This window comes from Pezoporus wallicus, unplaced genomic scaffold (assembly GCF_028554395.1).
Source record: "Pezoporus wallicus isolate ANWC-B61680 ecotype Strahan unplaced genomic scaffold, APGP_CSIRO_Pwel_v1 contig_5418, whole genome shotgun sequence".
In the NCBI taxonomy this organism is placed as follows: domain Eukaryota; kingdom Metazoa; phylum Chordata; class Aves; order Psittaciformes; family Psittacidae; genus Pezoporus; species Pezoporus wallicus.
In genome coordinates this window covers 1607753-1621356 of record NW_026640709.1, presented here as the reverse complement: position 1 = coordinate 1621356, position 13604 = coordinate 1607753, and the positions used below count along the sequence as shown (strand labels likewise).

General features: G+C 40.0%; 1 protein-coding gene across 5 annotated transcripts in view; it reads right to left on the bottom strand.

The window, feature by feature from the left end:
- PLEKHH1 (pleckstrin homology, MyTH4 and FERM domain containing H1) overlaps positions 1-13604 on the bottom strand; it is a 51338-nt gene that overhangs the window by 18425 nt on the left and 19309 nt on the right. For 3 of the 5 annotated variants that reach the window (XM_057420024.1, XM_057420022.1, XM_057420025.1), the window contains 10 exons: positions 12896-12977; positions 9247-10262; positions 7396-7474; positions 6710-6798; positions 6010-6160; positions 4850-4989; positions 3999-4109; positions 2457-2543; positions 1274-1435; positions 218-298 (listed from right to left, as the gene is read on the bottom strand). In XM_057420024.1, coding sequence (XP_057276007.1) covers positions 218-298; positions 1274-1435; positions 2457-2543; positions 3999-4109; positions 4850-4989; positions 6010-6160; positions 6710-6798; positions 7396-7474; positions 9247-10262; positions 12896-12977 — 1998 coding nt within the window. The remainder of the gene's footprint in view (positions 1-217; positions 299-1273; positions 1436-2456; positions 2544-3998; positions 4110-4849; positions 4990-6009; positions 6161-6709; positions 6799-7395; positions 7475-9246; positions 10263-12895; positions 12978-13604) is intronic. The other 2 variants (XM_057420026.1, XM_057420027.1) reach the window with 1 other exon arrangement.

The following is a 13604-nucleotide window of genomic DNA, read 5'->3' as shown; positions in this document are numbered from 1 at the left end:
TGTTTAACTAATGTAATTATATAATCTTGCATTTCTATAGGATCTCTTTCATCAACTAAAGTACTTACAAGCTATGTTACTATTTCTATTATTTTTCTTGGGAGACCATCTAGAGGTCAGAATGAGAATATGCAAATAAAGAGGTGGCCTTTCCCATAAGGTACTATTTTCTTCCCATTATACTTGGCAGGGTCCTTTCCTTGGGGAAAGGAATTACCTTGTCTTCATGATTTCGGTAGTAATAAAAAGTTTTTCCAATCAGTGCACACCAGACCAGCTTAGAGTGACCATGCTTGACCTGTCAGGAGAACAAAGAAATACAAGTTTTTAACATCATCAGTGTTGCTGGAATGATTTTTTAGCATTTGAATTTTAATTCAACTTTCCCTTAAAACCTTGCATATATTATTTGTTCTATGCTAATATGAGCTCCTCTCAAAATATACAGGGCACCACTTCCAAAAGCAGATTATAATTTGATGGGAAGTAAGTGCTTACGGAAATGGATCTAAGATTTTGTGAAGTATTTTACCAATTGATCACAACCTGTCATGTCTGTATCCTGAAATACAATATTAAGAATGACCTTTTTGAGATTATAAAACCAAATCATTTCATCTCAGCAGGAAGTGACTTGTCAACATGTAGTCTAGAGAACTGCTTCCTATTGCAGATGAATCAGCTTCAGATGCAGGCTGTCTTTAGCCATCTTTAGATGCTGACCAGAATTACATTTAAAAATTCACAGTAACTTGTTATGCAAAACTAATGTATGAAAATGGTATAGGCCATAAGAATTTTCAGCCATTGTACTTTCTTTGTACTAATGTGCATGCAGTCTGTTATGATGGAAATAAATGCTAGCCTATAACCATACAAGCCTATTTCTTTGAAACTCTCCTATAACACCAAGTCCAGATCAGTGAAATGTGACATTTCACAGGATTTCCTGATTTGTTGGTTTTTTTGTTTGTTTCTTTTTTCCTGGGACATGCTGTAGGATCTGTTGAAGAAAAGCACACATAACCTAGATATTTGATATTACTTACTATTTGACAAAGTCAGTATCTCTCAGTAGCCTTGCTTGTCCCATTCCTTATCATTTATATAAATGTTCCTGCCTCTGAAATACAGAAATCTACTACCACTCTCTTGCTTTCCCCACTTTTTCTCCCCAGTATTAAAATACTGATTTCTTACCGACATTTACTGTGCAAACCAAGAAGCTGGTACACTGTCAATACTGGACTAAACTGAATAAACAGTGTTTTACCTTGGTGAGCCAACCTTTCACAGTGGGTTTAGCATCACTATGAGGAACACCAACAGGACTTGTCACTTGCACTCTGAGGATACTCTGTAGGACATGAATCCATTCCTCTAGGATATTGGGAGAGTCAGCTGTCAGGAAGTAGGTTCTCTTTTCTGTCATGAGCTGGAAGGAAAAGGAATGAGCCAGTACAAATACGCACACCTACATAGCTTTCCTTCAGCTGCTGTTTCATTGTTCCATACAGATTTTTTATTATATTTTTTTTGGTGGTTCAGGAGGGATTTTGGAAGTGGGATGAGAAAAAAACTGCTAACGCTCAAAGCCCAAGTGAAAGAGCTGAAACCCAGATGAACAAAATTCTCATGAGCTCTCTTGCTGTTTCTGTTGGATAATGTGGCTTTGTCTCCTCTCTTATCCTTTCTTGTTTCTCAGTACTGCTAATTTTTCATTTTAAAGGTGACTACATAAACAGTTATTTTTTGCTGCCTTCACTTTATATTGCATTCTGCCTTCAATGGCTTGTGAGGAAAGATGCTATGTATCTAATAGTATTAAGCCTTAGCAACTTCAGTTCCATAACAGCAGAAGGTAGGTCTCAGGTCAGGCTATGAACCTGTCAGTCAGAAAATGAGAGAAACTTTAACGTTATCTTTATTAATGGAATCCTCTACAAAAACTACTTAAAACTGAACCCAGTAATGAGCTAACTTCTAATACTTCAGAAGTTGAATTCTAATAGGAATTCAATACTTCAGATGCTTCTTCAGATCCTCCAGACATGTAAAGTCAGGCTAGCAATCTCGTGAGAGGAATCATTCAGAAAGAGGAGATCCTAGGTGCTACCTGGTTTTATTTGTTACAAGAATCACTTTCCCCCGCAGATTGCAAGCTCTCAGTCCTAAATGCAAAAAAGGAAAGTGATATGATGTAAAATAAAACAAAAACAAAGGAGAAATTCTTTCAATTTCAAAAAACTCTATTTGGGTTACAGTTTAGCTCTTTCCCCATTATTTATTAAAGTAAATGCCTTGCTTGTGCAAGAAACACAGGGGCCAGATAGAAGCTGGTATCAGTTAATACTGGTATCAATTGGTACATACAGTACCATTCAGCCTGAAATAAATGCTCTCTCATCCAGCCACTGAGTGAGTGGTTACCTGCAGGATGAAAAAGCAATGCTTACCTGGAACGTTTGGGACCCTTCACCTCTGACAATTTGGCATGAGGAATTCAGCTCCATCTGCCCTTGTGGTTTGCGGATAACATCACTCTGAGGAAAGAAAAGCAAACAACTTTTTCAAAAAACATCAGAGAGGTCTTAGAGTACTTAAATACAGCATAATGTGCATGTGCAGGTTGGAGTCTGCATTACTGAGCTGGAAAGGACAGCTTGCCAAGTTGAATATGAGACAGTATGATCCCATTGCAATGATGAAGGAAAAGTCTTCTCAGTAGCGGCAGATAAAATAATGAGGTAATGAAGACAAGTACTATCTTATGAGGTCCAGACTGGACATCAGGAAGAAAAGCAACAAAACAACCAACCCTTTGTCACTGGGAAGGCAGTACAACACCAAACAGGTACCAAGACAGTGGCTGAATTTCCACCTGTGGAAGTTTTCAATATTCAGCTGGACAAAGCCACAGGTAGTTTGATCTACAGCTGGTGACAGTCCCTCTTCAATGCATCAGTTGGACTAGTCCCTCGCAACCAACAATCTAAATTCTGCATCTTTATGAAATTATTTTTTATATATGTGTATGTATATATCATGTATGCATAATTTGCTTGTGAATTCTGGTGGATAAACCTACTATCAGAAATAAAGATGCATTGTGCCCTAAGGTGTATTTTTGCCTTGTCAGAATATGACAGCTGAAAAAAATAAAGAAGTTGAAAATAAATCTTCTCAATATTCCTGACTTGTAAGCAAAGATGTGTATATACACAGAAATTCTGTGTAATTTATGCAGGTATTGGAGGAAATTGCTGTGACCAGGAGAAAAAAGTATGGAAGGTGAATATCCCTAAATATAATTCTCTGTAATATAGCTAAGTGCAGCAGAATAATGAAGGCCAAGAAGAAATGTGTTTTATTGAATATATAAATTTTGAATGCATAATGTTAGGATTTTTAAAATAATGTAACTTCATTTGAAATGTTGTGGTTATAAAAGTTATTTGAAAAGGTTTGTATGTACAAACATGTTCTCTCAATATTGTTTCACTGATCAGTGTAAGACAGAATTTTGTGTGAAAGCTTATTTTCAGTTTTATCCTTGTTTTCTAATACTTACATGTCCGTGTAGGAGGGTAAAACTGAAAGAATCTAGCTTTCGTCCCCCTGAAAGCTGTAGTTTTGCTCAAAGACCCCTATACTGAGTATGTATCTGTACCTTCCTCACATTGTAATGTATTTTTCCTTTATTTTCATCTTAAACATGACCAAAGCTGGGCCATGGCATGCCTTCTGCTTGTCATCATCTGTACAAAGTTAACTGGTAGGTATCACGCTCCTGTCCTCCTGACCAGCCTTCCATCTCCTGGAAACTGTCACTGCAAGGAGCTTCCTTGCCTAAGCAGAGACCCACAGCTGAACCTGTGGGTCAGACATAAAGCTCTCTGGCAGGGCATTCTGGGTCTACTCTGCCAGTGGTATCAGCCTGGAACGGTTTCTGCAGACAGCCTTCCCTGTGCCTCCACACAGGAGTAAATGTGACTCACCGGAGACTTGTAGTACATGATTTGTCTGTTTCTCAGAACAAACCATCTTCTCTTCCACATCTTCACCTGGCTGCCCATTTTCAGCAAGTAACCAGATTTCTCCATGGGTTCCTGGAGGGCAAACAGCAAAGGGTGGAGGATGTTATCTTGCATTACTCAAAATACAAATGAAAGAATGCTGAAATCAAGCTCAGATATTTGCTGCACGTGCATCCTTTTCTACTTTACTCTGCCTGATGGGAGTAGCAGACATCCAAGGTCAATGTTCTCTGCTAAACATGAAAGAGTCATAGAATATATATGTAGCTGCAAATACCCCATTGTGGTGATTCAGAAAAGAGGATATCTAAAGATCATTTCATTGATTGTTTCAGGTACTGAAAACTTGTCTTCCTGCCATAACAGTGATTTTCTAAATAAAAATGAAGGCTGGCTCTAAGTCATTAGACTCTTGTTCCTTGTCTGCTTGATCACTTAAATCAAGACTACAAAATTTAATGCTGCCCATGCTTGAGGTTGTTTGGGTTTTTTTTAGACCAAAATATTCTATCCTTTCTCCTCTTTCATCTGAATTTCAGATGAATCATTAAAGTAGAATACTACAGGAAACCAGTACAGGTCATCAGGAAAGAATACAGCCCTTGATGCTTACACTTTTATCTAACTACATAACAGAAATTGCACCTTCTTCTGAAGCAGCAGATAGTGCGTTTTGATACAAACCAGCTGGACTAACAGCCCAATCTGTTAGAGCGTCACTTTGCAGGAGATATATTGTAGTTATACTTTTTCTGTTTCAAGAACAAGGCTCTGTTTGCATTCCTGCACAGCTGTGAGGTAGCAAGACTTACAGTGCAGATTCCACCGTCGGTGGAATAGGAAGATGTTCGCTGTAGCTTATGTTCTGGCTCTAAATAGTCACCATCCAAGGAGCAGGCATCAGGAGGAATGGCATAATCACTTTCAGAGCTCAGTGAGGACACAGATACACCTGTTCAAAATTAAGGAAATAATGAGAACTAGCTAGACAGAAGTATGTACTGAATACTGCACACTCTGAAAACTGAGATCACAATTAAGGTGTTTTTGTTCATGAAGAACAAATCAGATGAGACTTTGGAAATTCCAGTCCCAGTAACCAAACTTCTGAGACCATTTTTTTCCTTAGGAAGACAAGTAATGGGAGTGAGTTTTGGATACTGACAGTGTACAGTGTAAGAAATTTCTGCTGAATAAACAGAGACTATATATTACACACATATATATATATATACACATGTATCTATAAATCAACAGACTTGTTATCCAAATCACAGACATGCTGTTCTCAGCTTGGAAACATCCACTATAAAGCATCAAGCCCCTCTCATTCTAAGTACATTCATTCTCAATGACCAGCAATGAGGCTTTGTTTTCTGTGAATCTTCCACCACATGGCAATGTGGAGATACATCACAGCCAATGCATCACAACAGAAGTTAAGACTAGATGAAATGGAATTCTATTTTATTGACTACCAATTGTATTGAAAATTCCATTCACGGATCAAGTTTAACCTTCCCTGCAGTCAGGAATAACTGGCCTAGCCAGGACCCAAATCACCTGATGCCTCTCAAAGATAGGGCATATTTGCTTACTGATCATGAAATTATCAGTCAGTGACAGAGACAAAAAACATTTCCTTTAAGGTAATACTAGCTTGCTTACAAGGTCAAGTCACAGTAAAAGTATGGATGGCTTCACTAGATAAGTGATGAATTTGGGAGATCAATCCTTCCCACAATCTGAGTTTATCAAGTGCCTGGATGAAAAACTACGAGCAGTAAAAGCCCATCTAAGAGGACAGGTTTCTACTGAGTAGCTGTTGATGCCTGCACACATTCTGGGAGAACTTCTTATTAGCATCACCAAGGCTAAGCATTTGCCTGCCACTGATGATGCTCTTCAGAACATCCTGTCTTAACCATGAGGACAGAGTTCATGCTTCTCAGTAGCAATACTCTGACTTTACCTCTCTTCACTGCTCGAGGGCTGCCTGGCATGCTAGCTTTCCTGTTCTCAGACCCAGCAGTAGAAGTCCTGAAGCTGGCATGGGAACCACAGTCATCATCAGAACCTGAAGACTCATCTAAGAAAGGCACGTTGCTGATCTGCACAGCTTTCTGGAAAACAGACCTGTATGGTCAGTGTGCGAGGGAAGAGTTTCCCCAGGACAATACTTGCTCAGTAAGGAGACAGAACAATCAGTACACACCCCTCATTTTCACACTGCCTTGCCCACTACTGTCCAAGGGCTCTTAATTTCCTCCCATTCTAGTCTGAGAACTTCCAAACTGGACTCTCTAGTCTGATCTGTTTAGGTGTTCTGAGGTTACACCCTTCTGCTCTTCCACAAGCCCTGTGCTTCCCCATAAGGTCTCAAGAGACCTCTTTCATTTCATTTATTGTTTAGACTACACCCACTATCATCCTAGCTTCTACTGCCTCATAGTGCACACAGCAGCTTCCTGGACTAGAACTTGCTGCAGTGTTCTGTATTCCTGAATTCATTTATCATCTGCTACTCCTTCTGCATTCTGTTGGTGTCCAGTACTTCCTAACATTCTCTAATTTCCTTTCCTTCACTGCACGGCTTCATCCCGTTCTTTCTCAAATCACTAGCAGCCCTTGACCATGCTTTTCGTAACAGGAAAAGTGAGGTAACTCCTTACCCCTTTCAGCGTAGTGTAGACTGGCACTGTGACATTTCTGTAGATGAGACAGGTAAATGGCCCAGAAGCTGAACACGAGAAACTGGAAACTGGGAAAATTCAGAGAGCAAGAGAGCAAATAATACAAACTGGTGAAAAGGAGAAAGTTTTAATGGAGAGATACATGCATGTGTGAAAAAACTTATGTAGCCTCTTGGAACATTGAGTAATAAAGAACTGTCACCCTGGACAGTCTGGCCTCAGAAAGGCTAGGGGATGTGTTATTAATTATGTGCAACTCCCAGAGACAGCTGCAATGCTCCCTTCATTTAGCCTGTAAGACATCTTGCCTACCGTGTGCTCCCCATGGTACAATGGCAACCGAGTGCACGATGTGAAAACAGGTAAAAGCTGTAATGGGGAAGGTGAGGGTGAATTGCAAGACTAAAAGCAGGCCACAGACATGCAGAGGCAGAACAGTGTCAGCAAAAATGATGAAGGAGATAACCCTGAAGATGTCACTGAACGTAGGGGCTCAAACAGATCAGATGTATCCTCATCCCTTCCTTTCTTTATTGTGGCTATCTACAAAATCAAATTTAGTTTGAAAACAGGCAAGGAAATGAAGAAATCTGAACAGCCAGAGGCTCAGGTCCCATACTGTCACTATAAACTCCCTCTAAGGATGGATCTTGTCTATAACTTACAGCAGGTGGAAGTATCATTCACCGTGGCCACTTCAGATAACCTCATGCCGGACTTGGCCACAGCATAGATTCGACTCTCCTGGAACAATAACACCATGAAGAGCAATGGTCAGACAAAAACCATGATTCCTGCAAAAAGAAATGCTCATGTCACAGAATCACATCACAATCACACCTTTGGTCAGGAAGGAGGGGCCCTCTAAGAAAGATTGCTCTATTCCACCAGATGATGTGTGAATGACATTAGTAAAAATATGCATCTGTGCGTGATTCCCTGAATCACAAAAGGTTTGTCTTATAAATGATACAGAGATTATATCTGCCTACATGTAATTATCAATAAATTATTATATTACAGCTTAGAAAAGCTGTTTCTTTTCACTTTATTAAACAACACATTAAAATGAACCAAGAAACCCCCAAAACCAGGACAATTTATTGAGTCACCACCTGAAAAGGATTCCTATTCTCTGACAATGGAATGAAAGAAATGCCTGGAGTAATCTCAATAAGCCTATGTTTCAGTTATAACAACATATGGAGCTTTCAGTTTAAAGGATCTCTGAGTGCTTCACAAATTGATAAAAATTCCAAGGAGGGAACCCAACTTGCAACTAAATGCAATGTTATGACTAAGACATCAACCAGTCTAAAATGGATAAAAATCAAAGCTAGGAATCCTCTTGCTGCTCTTTAAAGCATACAACCAGTCACCATCAGTTAACATACATAATAGATATACATGAAAGTAGCTAAGACTGCAAAGTCAAGTACACCAAAAAAAGTACAATACAGAATTAGTATTTTCTGTAGGTATATACATGGTGATTTAGTCTCTAATGAAATATTACATGCTTTTTTTTTTTCCCCAGACACTTCTTATTCAGGGCACATCATATGCATTTCTTACTAATTAAGCTGCTATTTAATATGCTATTCATGCTTTAGCAATTGATATACTTGGATGCATTAATTTGACTGCAGTCTGAAGACAACAGATTTTTCACTTGGTGTTCCTGACTACAATACTGCAATGCTTATAAATATTAATAAAACATTTTACCCCCCCCAGGAGGGACATTGATGGGTGCTCTCACATATGTTCTCTGAAGTACCCAATACCTTTGGAGTACCCATTTCAAGATGTCCAAGACCCGACTTCTTGATAATTTAGCATTGTATAACATTCTTTGTAATTAAAACTGAATACAGTTGCAGCAGAAAAGCTCAGCACTTCTCTAATTAAATTTACTTGCCAAACTCAAGTTAAAAATTTAGGAGGTGTGCGTGGAGCTGAAGTCACCTGTGAAAAATTTATCTTAAAGGACTAGAAGAACCTTACACAGGAAATTTATATCAGAGAAAGGAATAGTAGCCAATCTCTGAAATAGGCATGCTAGAATCAAATCTGTTCTAGTATTCACATCTTACTTTGACACTGAAACTTCCTGGTCTGGTCCATTCACTTGCATTTATGACTCATTTGTCTTAAACACATGACAACAGAACTACAGATTAACTTTTGATGACCCATAAGGATAAACCACAATGCAGTACCTCCTGACTTTCATTTTTATTCCTGTATAATATATTATTTTCTTTCACAGATTTCCCACCCTTTCCTCCCCCTCCCTTATAAAGAGGGAAAAAAATCCAAAACAAAAAAAAAACCCCACAACTCTCAGTGGAACCAGCATGCCCCGTGATCTGAAACTACCAAACTAGATGGTTCAGAAACATGACTGATGTTTACATGAAACAATTACTTGAGACCAAGAGCTGTTGTAGCCTAACTACTAGGCATGACTCAAAGATAAGCAACACTTCTCAGACTGTTCTTGCATTTCTTACCCATGATGGGAATCTGTGCAGTGGTGGTGTGGGAGGTTTGCCTCCTGGGTCGAGTATGCCAGCCTCAGAATTCACAGCTACTCTTTGCCCTGCAGATAAGTGGTTCATTTCCTCACACACTCCAGCTTCTTCCCTCACTGGGCCACGTTCTGTCTCCATTTTCTCCAGTACCCCATCATCATCATCATCAATGTCTGTCTCCTTCACTTGTCCATGGCAGGCTGGAGAGTTTACGATGGGCTGGAAGGTGCTGGCCTCTAAGCTCATTACGTGATGGAAAGAATTAGTCCCTGGCTGTGGCTGGCTGTAATGTCTCTTGGCTAGTTGGATACTATCTCTTGGTGTATTGGGAGATCGTACTTTTGGAAAGGTCATACTACTGACAAGGTTGCATTCCCTTGCTGGACAGAGGGAATGTGCTGTAATAGTTGATGCTGACACAACCAGAGATGGCTCAGCAGTTTGGAGATGGCCCTCAAGCTTGCTCATTATTTCTCCTGAGGAAGAGGAATCCAGCCGGTGGGAGCGGAACCTGGCACTCAGATCATCAGAGAAGTGTGTGCTGTCCAAAGCCACTTGTTGCAAGGTGCTCACAGCACTACAGTTTCCTTCCAAAGATGACTGGTAAGTCAAAGCCTCAAGGATTCTTGTGGCCTCATCTGGAGGGCCCAGCGATGTGGAATCAGAGCACCCTAACCTGTGTTCAGAACATACAGCTGTGAATACATCTTTCTCTGTGGAGAGATTCCAGCTTAATTGGTCTGACATGAGCTTCAGCGTGCTCTGGGAAAGCAGAGATTTATCCTCCCCATCCCCAGTAAAGGTGTCATCGGTAAGGACTATATTTGCTGTAGAGAGGACATGTTTGCTGTGTCCTGTCTGACATATCTGTCTGAAACCAGGTGTAAGGAGCACAGTTTTCTGGTCTATCTTTTCAGCAAGAGAGGTCTGTGATGCTCTGGGCTTCAGAGGATTACAGCTCCAAAGAGACTCAAAGGGAGGAATGCTGGTCATATCTACAATAGAGAACACATGGTTAGGGCATTTAAATGTTTTACTGTCTAAAAGTACACTTCGTCATGTAAGTTGATCATGTCAGTCATATCTGAATAGCACCCAGGCCTGATTAGGACTGTAAGAATGGAAAGGAGATGGCTGGGCAAAAGTAATTTATCAGTGGTACAAATAACAGTTTAGACAGAAGTTCTGGTCTAGGAGCTTCCTAAAACATTGACAGCGGAAGCTAGAAGGGTACATAGAGGGAAGGACAGATCTACTTGCAAAAATTTCTACACTCTTTCATGGAACATCCACAGCCAACCAGGAGACAGGATGCTGACCTATGCAAGCTTTCAATCTAACTCAATATAGCAGTTTTTACTCTTACCTATCCAGGATTACGTCTCTTTTCTTAAAATAGCCATGAGAAGAAAGTACACCTACCCACACTGTACTTTGTCAAAAATCATCTAAGTGACCAGAACATTGCTTAGTGTGGCTTTTGACTCCAATAGACCTACAGTGATTTATGCCATCAAATATACTGGTATGGTTCCTCCCATTCAAAGGAGCTAGATGAGGCTTCCAGCATACATATGGAGACCTTCTTAACCATCACAGCAAATAGTGAGGTTACTCTCTTTTCAAGAATTTCCCTAGAGCTTTTTTCTATCTTTTTGTGCTATGACTCAAGCACTGCTTTTTGTCAACAAGTTTTATAAGTTACTTACATGTTTTTGCTGTAAAAATTTCTTTATTTTTAATCTGTGCCTTCAGTTGCTATATTAGAAGATGACAAAAAAAGATGGATCCTAGATTGCCTCCATTATTTTTGGTCTATTCAGAACTTATACTTTATAATTCTTCTACTTTCTTCCTTTCTGTAATTACTAAATTTAAAGACTATCTCAGTTCTACAGGTTCTGCTGAATAGCACCTATAGGGTATAAGAAAGTGCAGATAAAACTTGGACTGGCAGAGGATGTTACTTCACTTTATGATTTTGATTGGCATTTATAAATTGCCTAACTGAAAAGAACCAAGCCATAAGATGCTTTGGAAATTGCATAGATAGGGGCAAGTGTGACTCTGCACAGCTATTGCTGAAAATGCTGCCTGAATGTCAGACTCTACAGACATTGCTTAACCACTAATGGGATTTACAAGGAAGTAGAAACAAACTGAAGACACAAAGTAAAACAGGGAAGGACAAACAGCAGAATAAATCACTGATGATTGCAGAGAGGATAAAACCTGCTCTTGGAAACACAGCTGAGAAAGTTAACCATGAGAGCCTGACCGTAGCATGTGAGCCACAAGGAGCTGAATGTTAACAAAGCTATTCCTAACATACAGTGCTGGCATACACAATGCTGGCACACATTTCCCTCTGCCCTGAGGTAAGTCATTACCGTAGATAGAAAGAAGGCTATTCAATTTAAATATTATTGGTACTTTTGCAGCTTCCTATATGTGACAGCAGATTAAGCAGAGGAAGTTGTTACTATTAGCATGGCAAGCAAAAAGAGATTTGTATCTCTGCAAGGGCTTCTGAATTCAGCCTGGCACAGTGAGACTAGCAAGGGATAAGAGGTGAGAGCAGATCTGTTTACTGCTCAGAGAGTTGGGATCCAGGGTACACTTAATACCAGATTATTAACGCAGCTTACCAGCCATTCTCTTTTTGTAAACAGCCAGAGCCAGAGGGCATGAGGAAAAAGCCAGTCATAAAGTATTTTGCTGTGGAAACACGTGGGATTTAGAAGGAATTTTGCCCTATTCCCTTGCTGTTGAGTGACAGGAATGCCAGAAAGACTTCTGCAGGAAAGAAATACCCCCTTCCTGCATGACCAGTGAAGTTCTGGAAACTAGCTCATCTTACTGTGACCAAATCATGCTAATTTAAAAAACACGCAACTTCTCCCAAAACCCAATCAAACAGAACACCACATCACCCCACCCCCTACCCCCTCCAAAAAAAAAACACAACAAAACAACAAAAAAGAAACCACCAAACATAGGAAAAGCCCCACAAACCAGGAAGGAAATGGTTAAGAGAATTTCTTCTTCAAAATGTGTTGCAATGAAAGGTGCTGATTTTAAGCCCTGGAGACCTAAGTTCTCCATCTATTCACCAAGCAAGAACCACAAAAGCATAAGCACCGTACGCAGCCCAACCTAATAGCATGGAAGAACCCAGCTTCTAAAGGCAAGACCAGGCAGATGCTACTTTGGACCATTCATTTCTCAGTTACTCAGCACACATACCAGCAAAGGTTCTATGGGGATGATGATAATCTGTATGCAGAGGTAAAGTGCAGTACCTCAGGGACTTCTACTGCTGAAGTGAATGGAGAGTTTTGCTATCTATTTCAAGAGTGCTTCTAATTCACGAGCTCAGTGACCTACTTTACCAGCAAAAGCACACTCTGAAAAACAGGGACCTGTGTTAATCGCTGTTAAGAGTTTACGGCAGGTAAGCAATGATGTTCCCATCTTAAAAATGGGCCCACTAAGGAACAGAGCACTTCAACTGCTTACTCACTATCACAAGTGCTAATTTCTGACAAAGTTAAGAATACAACCCGAGAATGCTAATTTCCACTCTCATGGTGGTTACTAGGCTACAACGCCAGGTGAACACATTTACCTTGCAATGTATCCTGAAGGGCTTCAATTTGCTCTGTCAGTCTCTGATTACAGTTTCTCAGGTGGTAATTTTCTAGCTCAAGCTATGAAACAACAATAATAAAAATTGAAAAATAATGCAAAACTGTGTCTGTGTTCCACTGTACAGATCTTCATCTTTATTACATTCAAGTGTCTTAACAGGAAAAGGAATAAAGGATGGGTGAGTCTACCAGTCATAGAATCACAGAATCATAGAATAATTGGGGTTGGAAAGCACCTTAAGATCACCAAGTTCCAACCCGCCTGCCATGGGCAGGGACACCTCACACTAAACCATGTCACCCAAGGCTCAGTCCAATCTGGCCTTGAACACCGCCATCTTGAAATCCCATTCAGCAGCTCCACTAGACAACCCATTTAAACTCTTTGCTGTGCTTTCTCAAACGGTCTTTGTATATACTACTAACACTTCTCAAATACGTTTTTAAATTTCTTTGCCTGCTACTGTTTATCATTCACTCCTGTTCCAGAAATAACTGTCATGAAAGAGAATCAAAAAAACTATTCCCCTGGAGGAGCATTTTCCCTCCTCTCAACCTGTATGTGGTAAAAGGAGATCCCCTGGGTCCAGGGGACCAAAGAAAAAAGAAACAAACACCAAAACATTAAGGGTGCATTTACATTTGCAATTAGTGCACAACTGATTCTTTGCAAATTTGCCTTACATC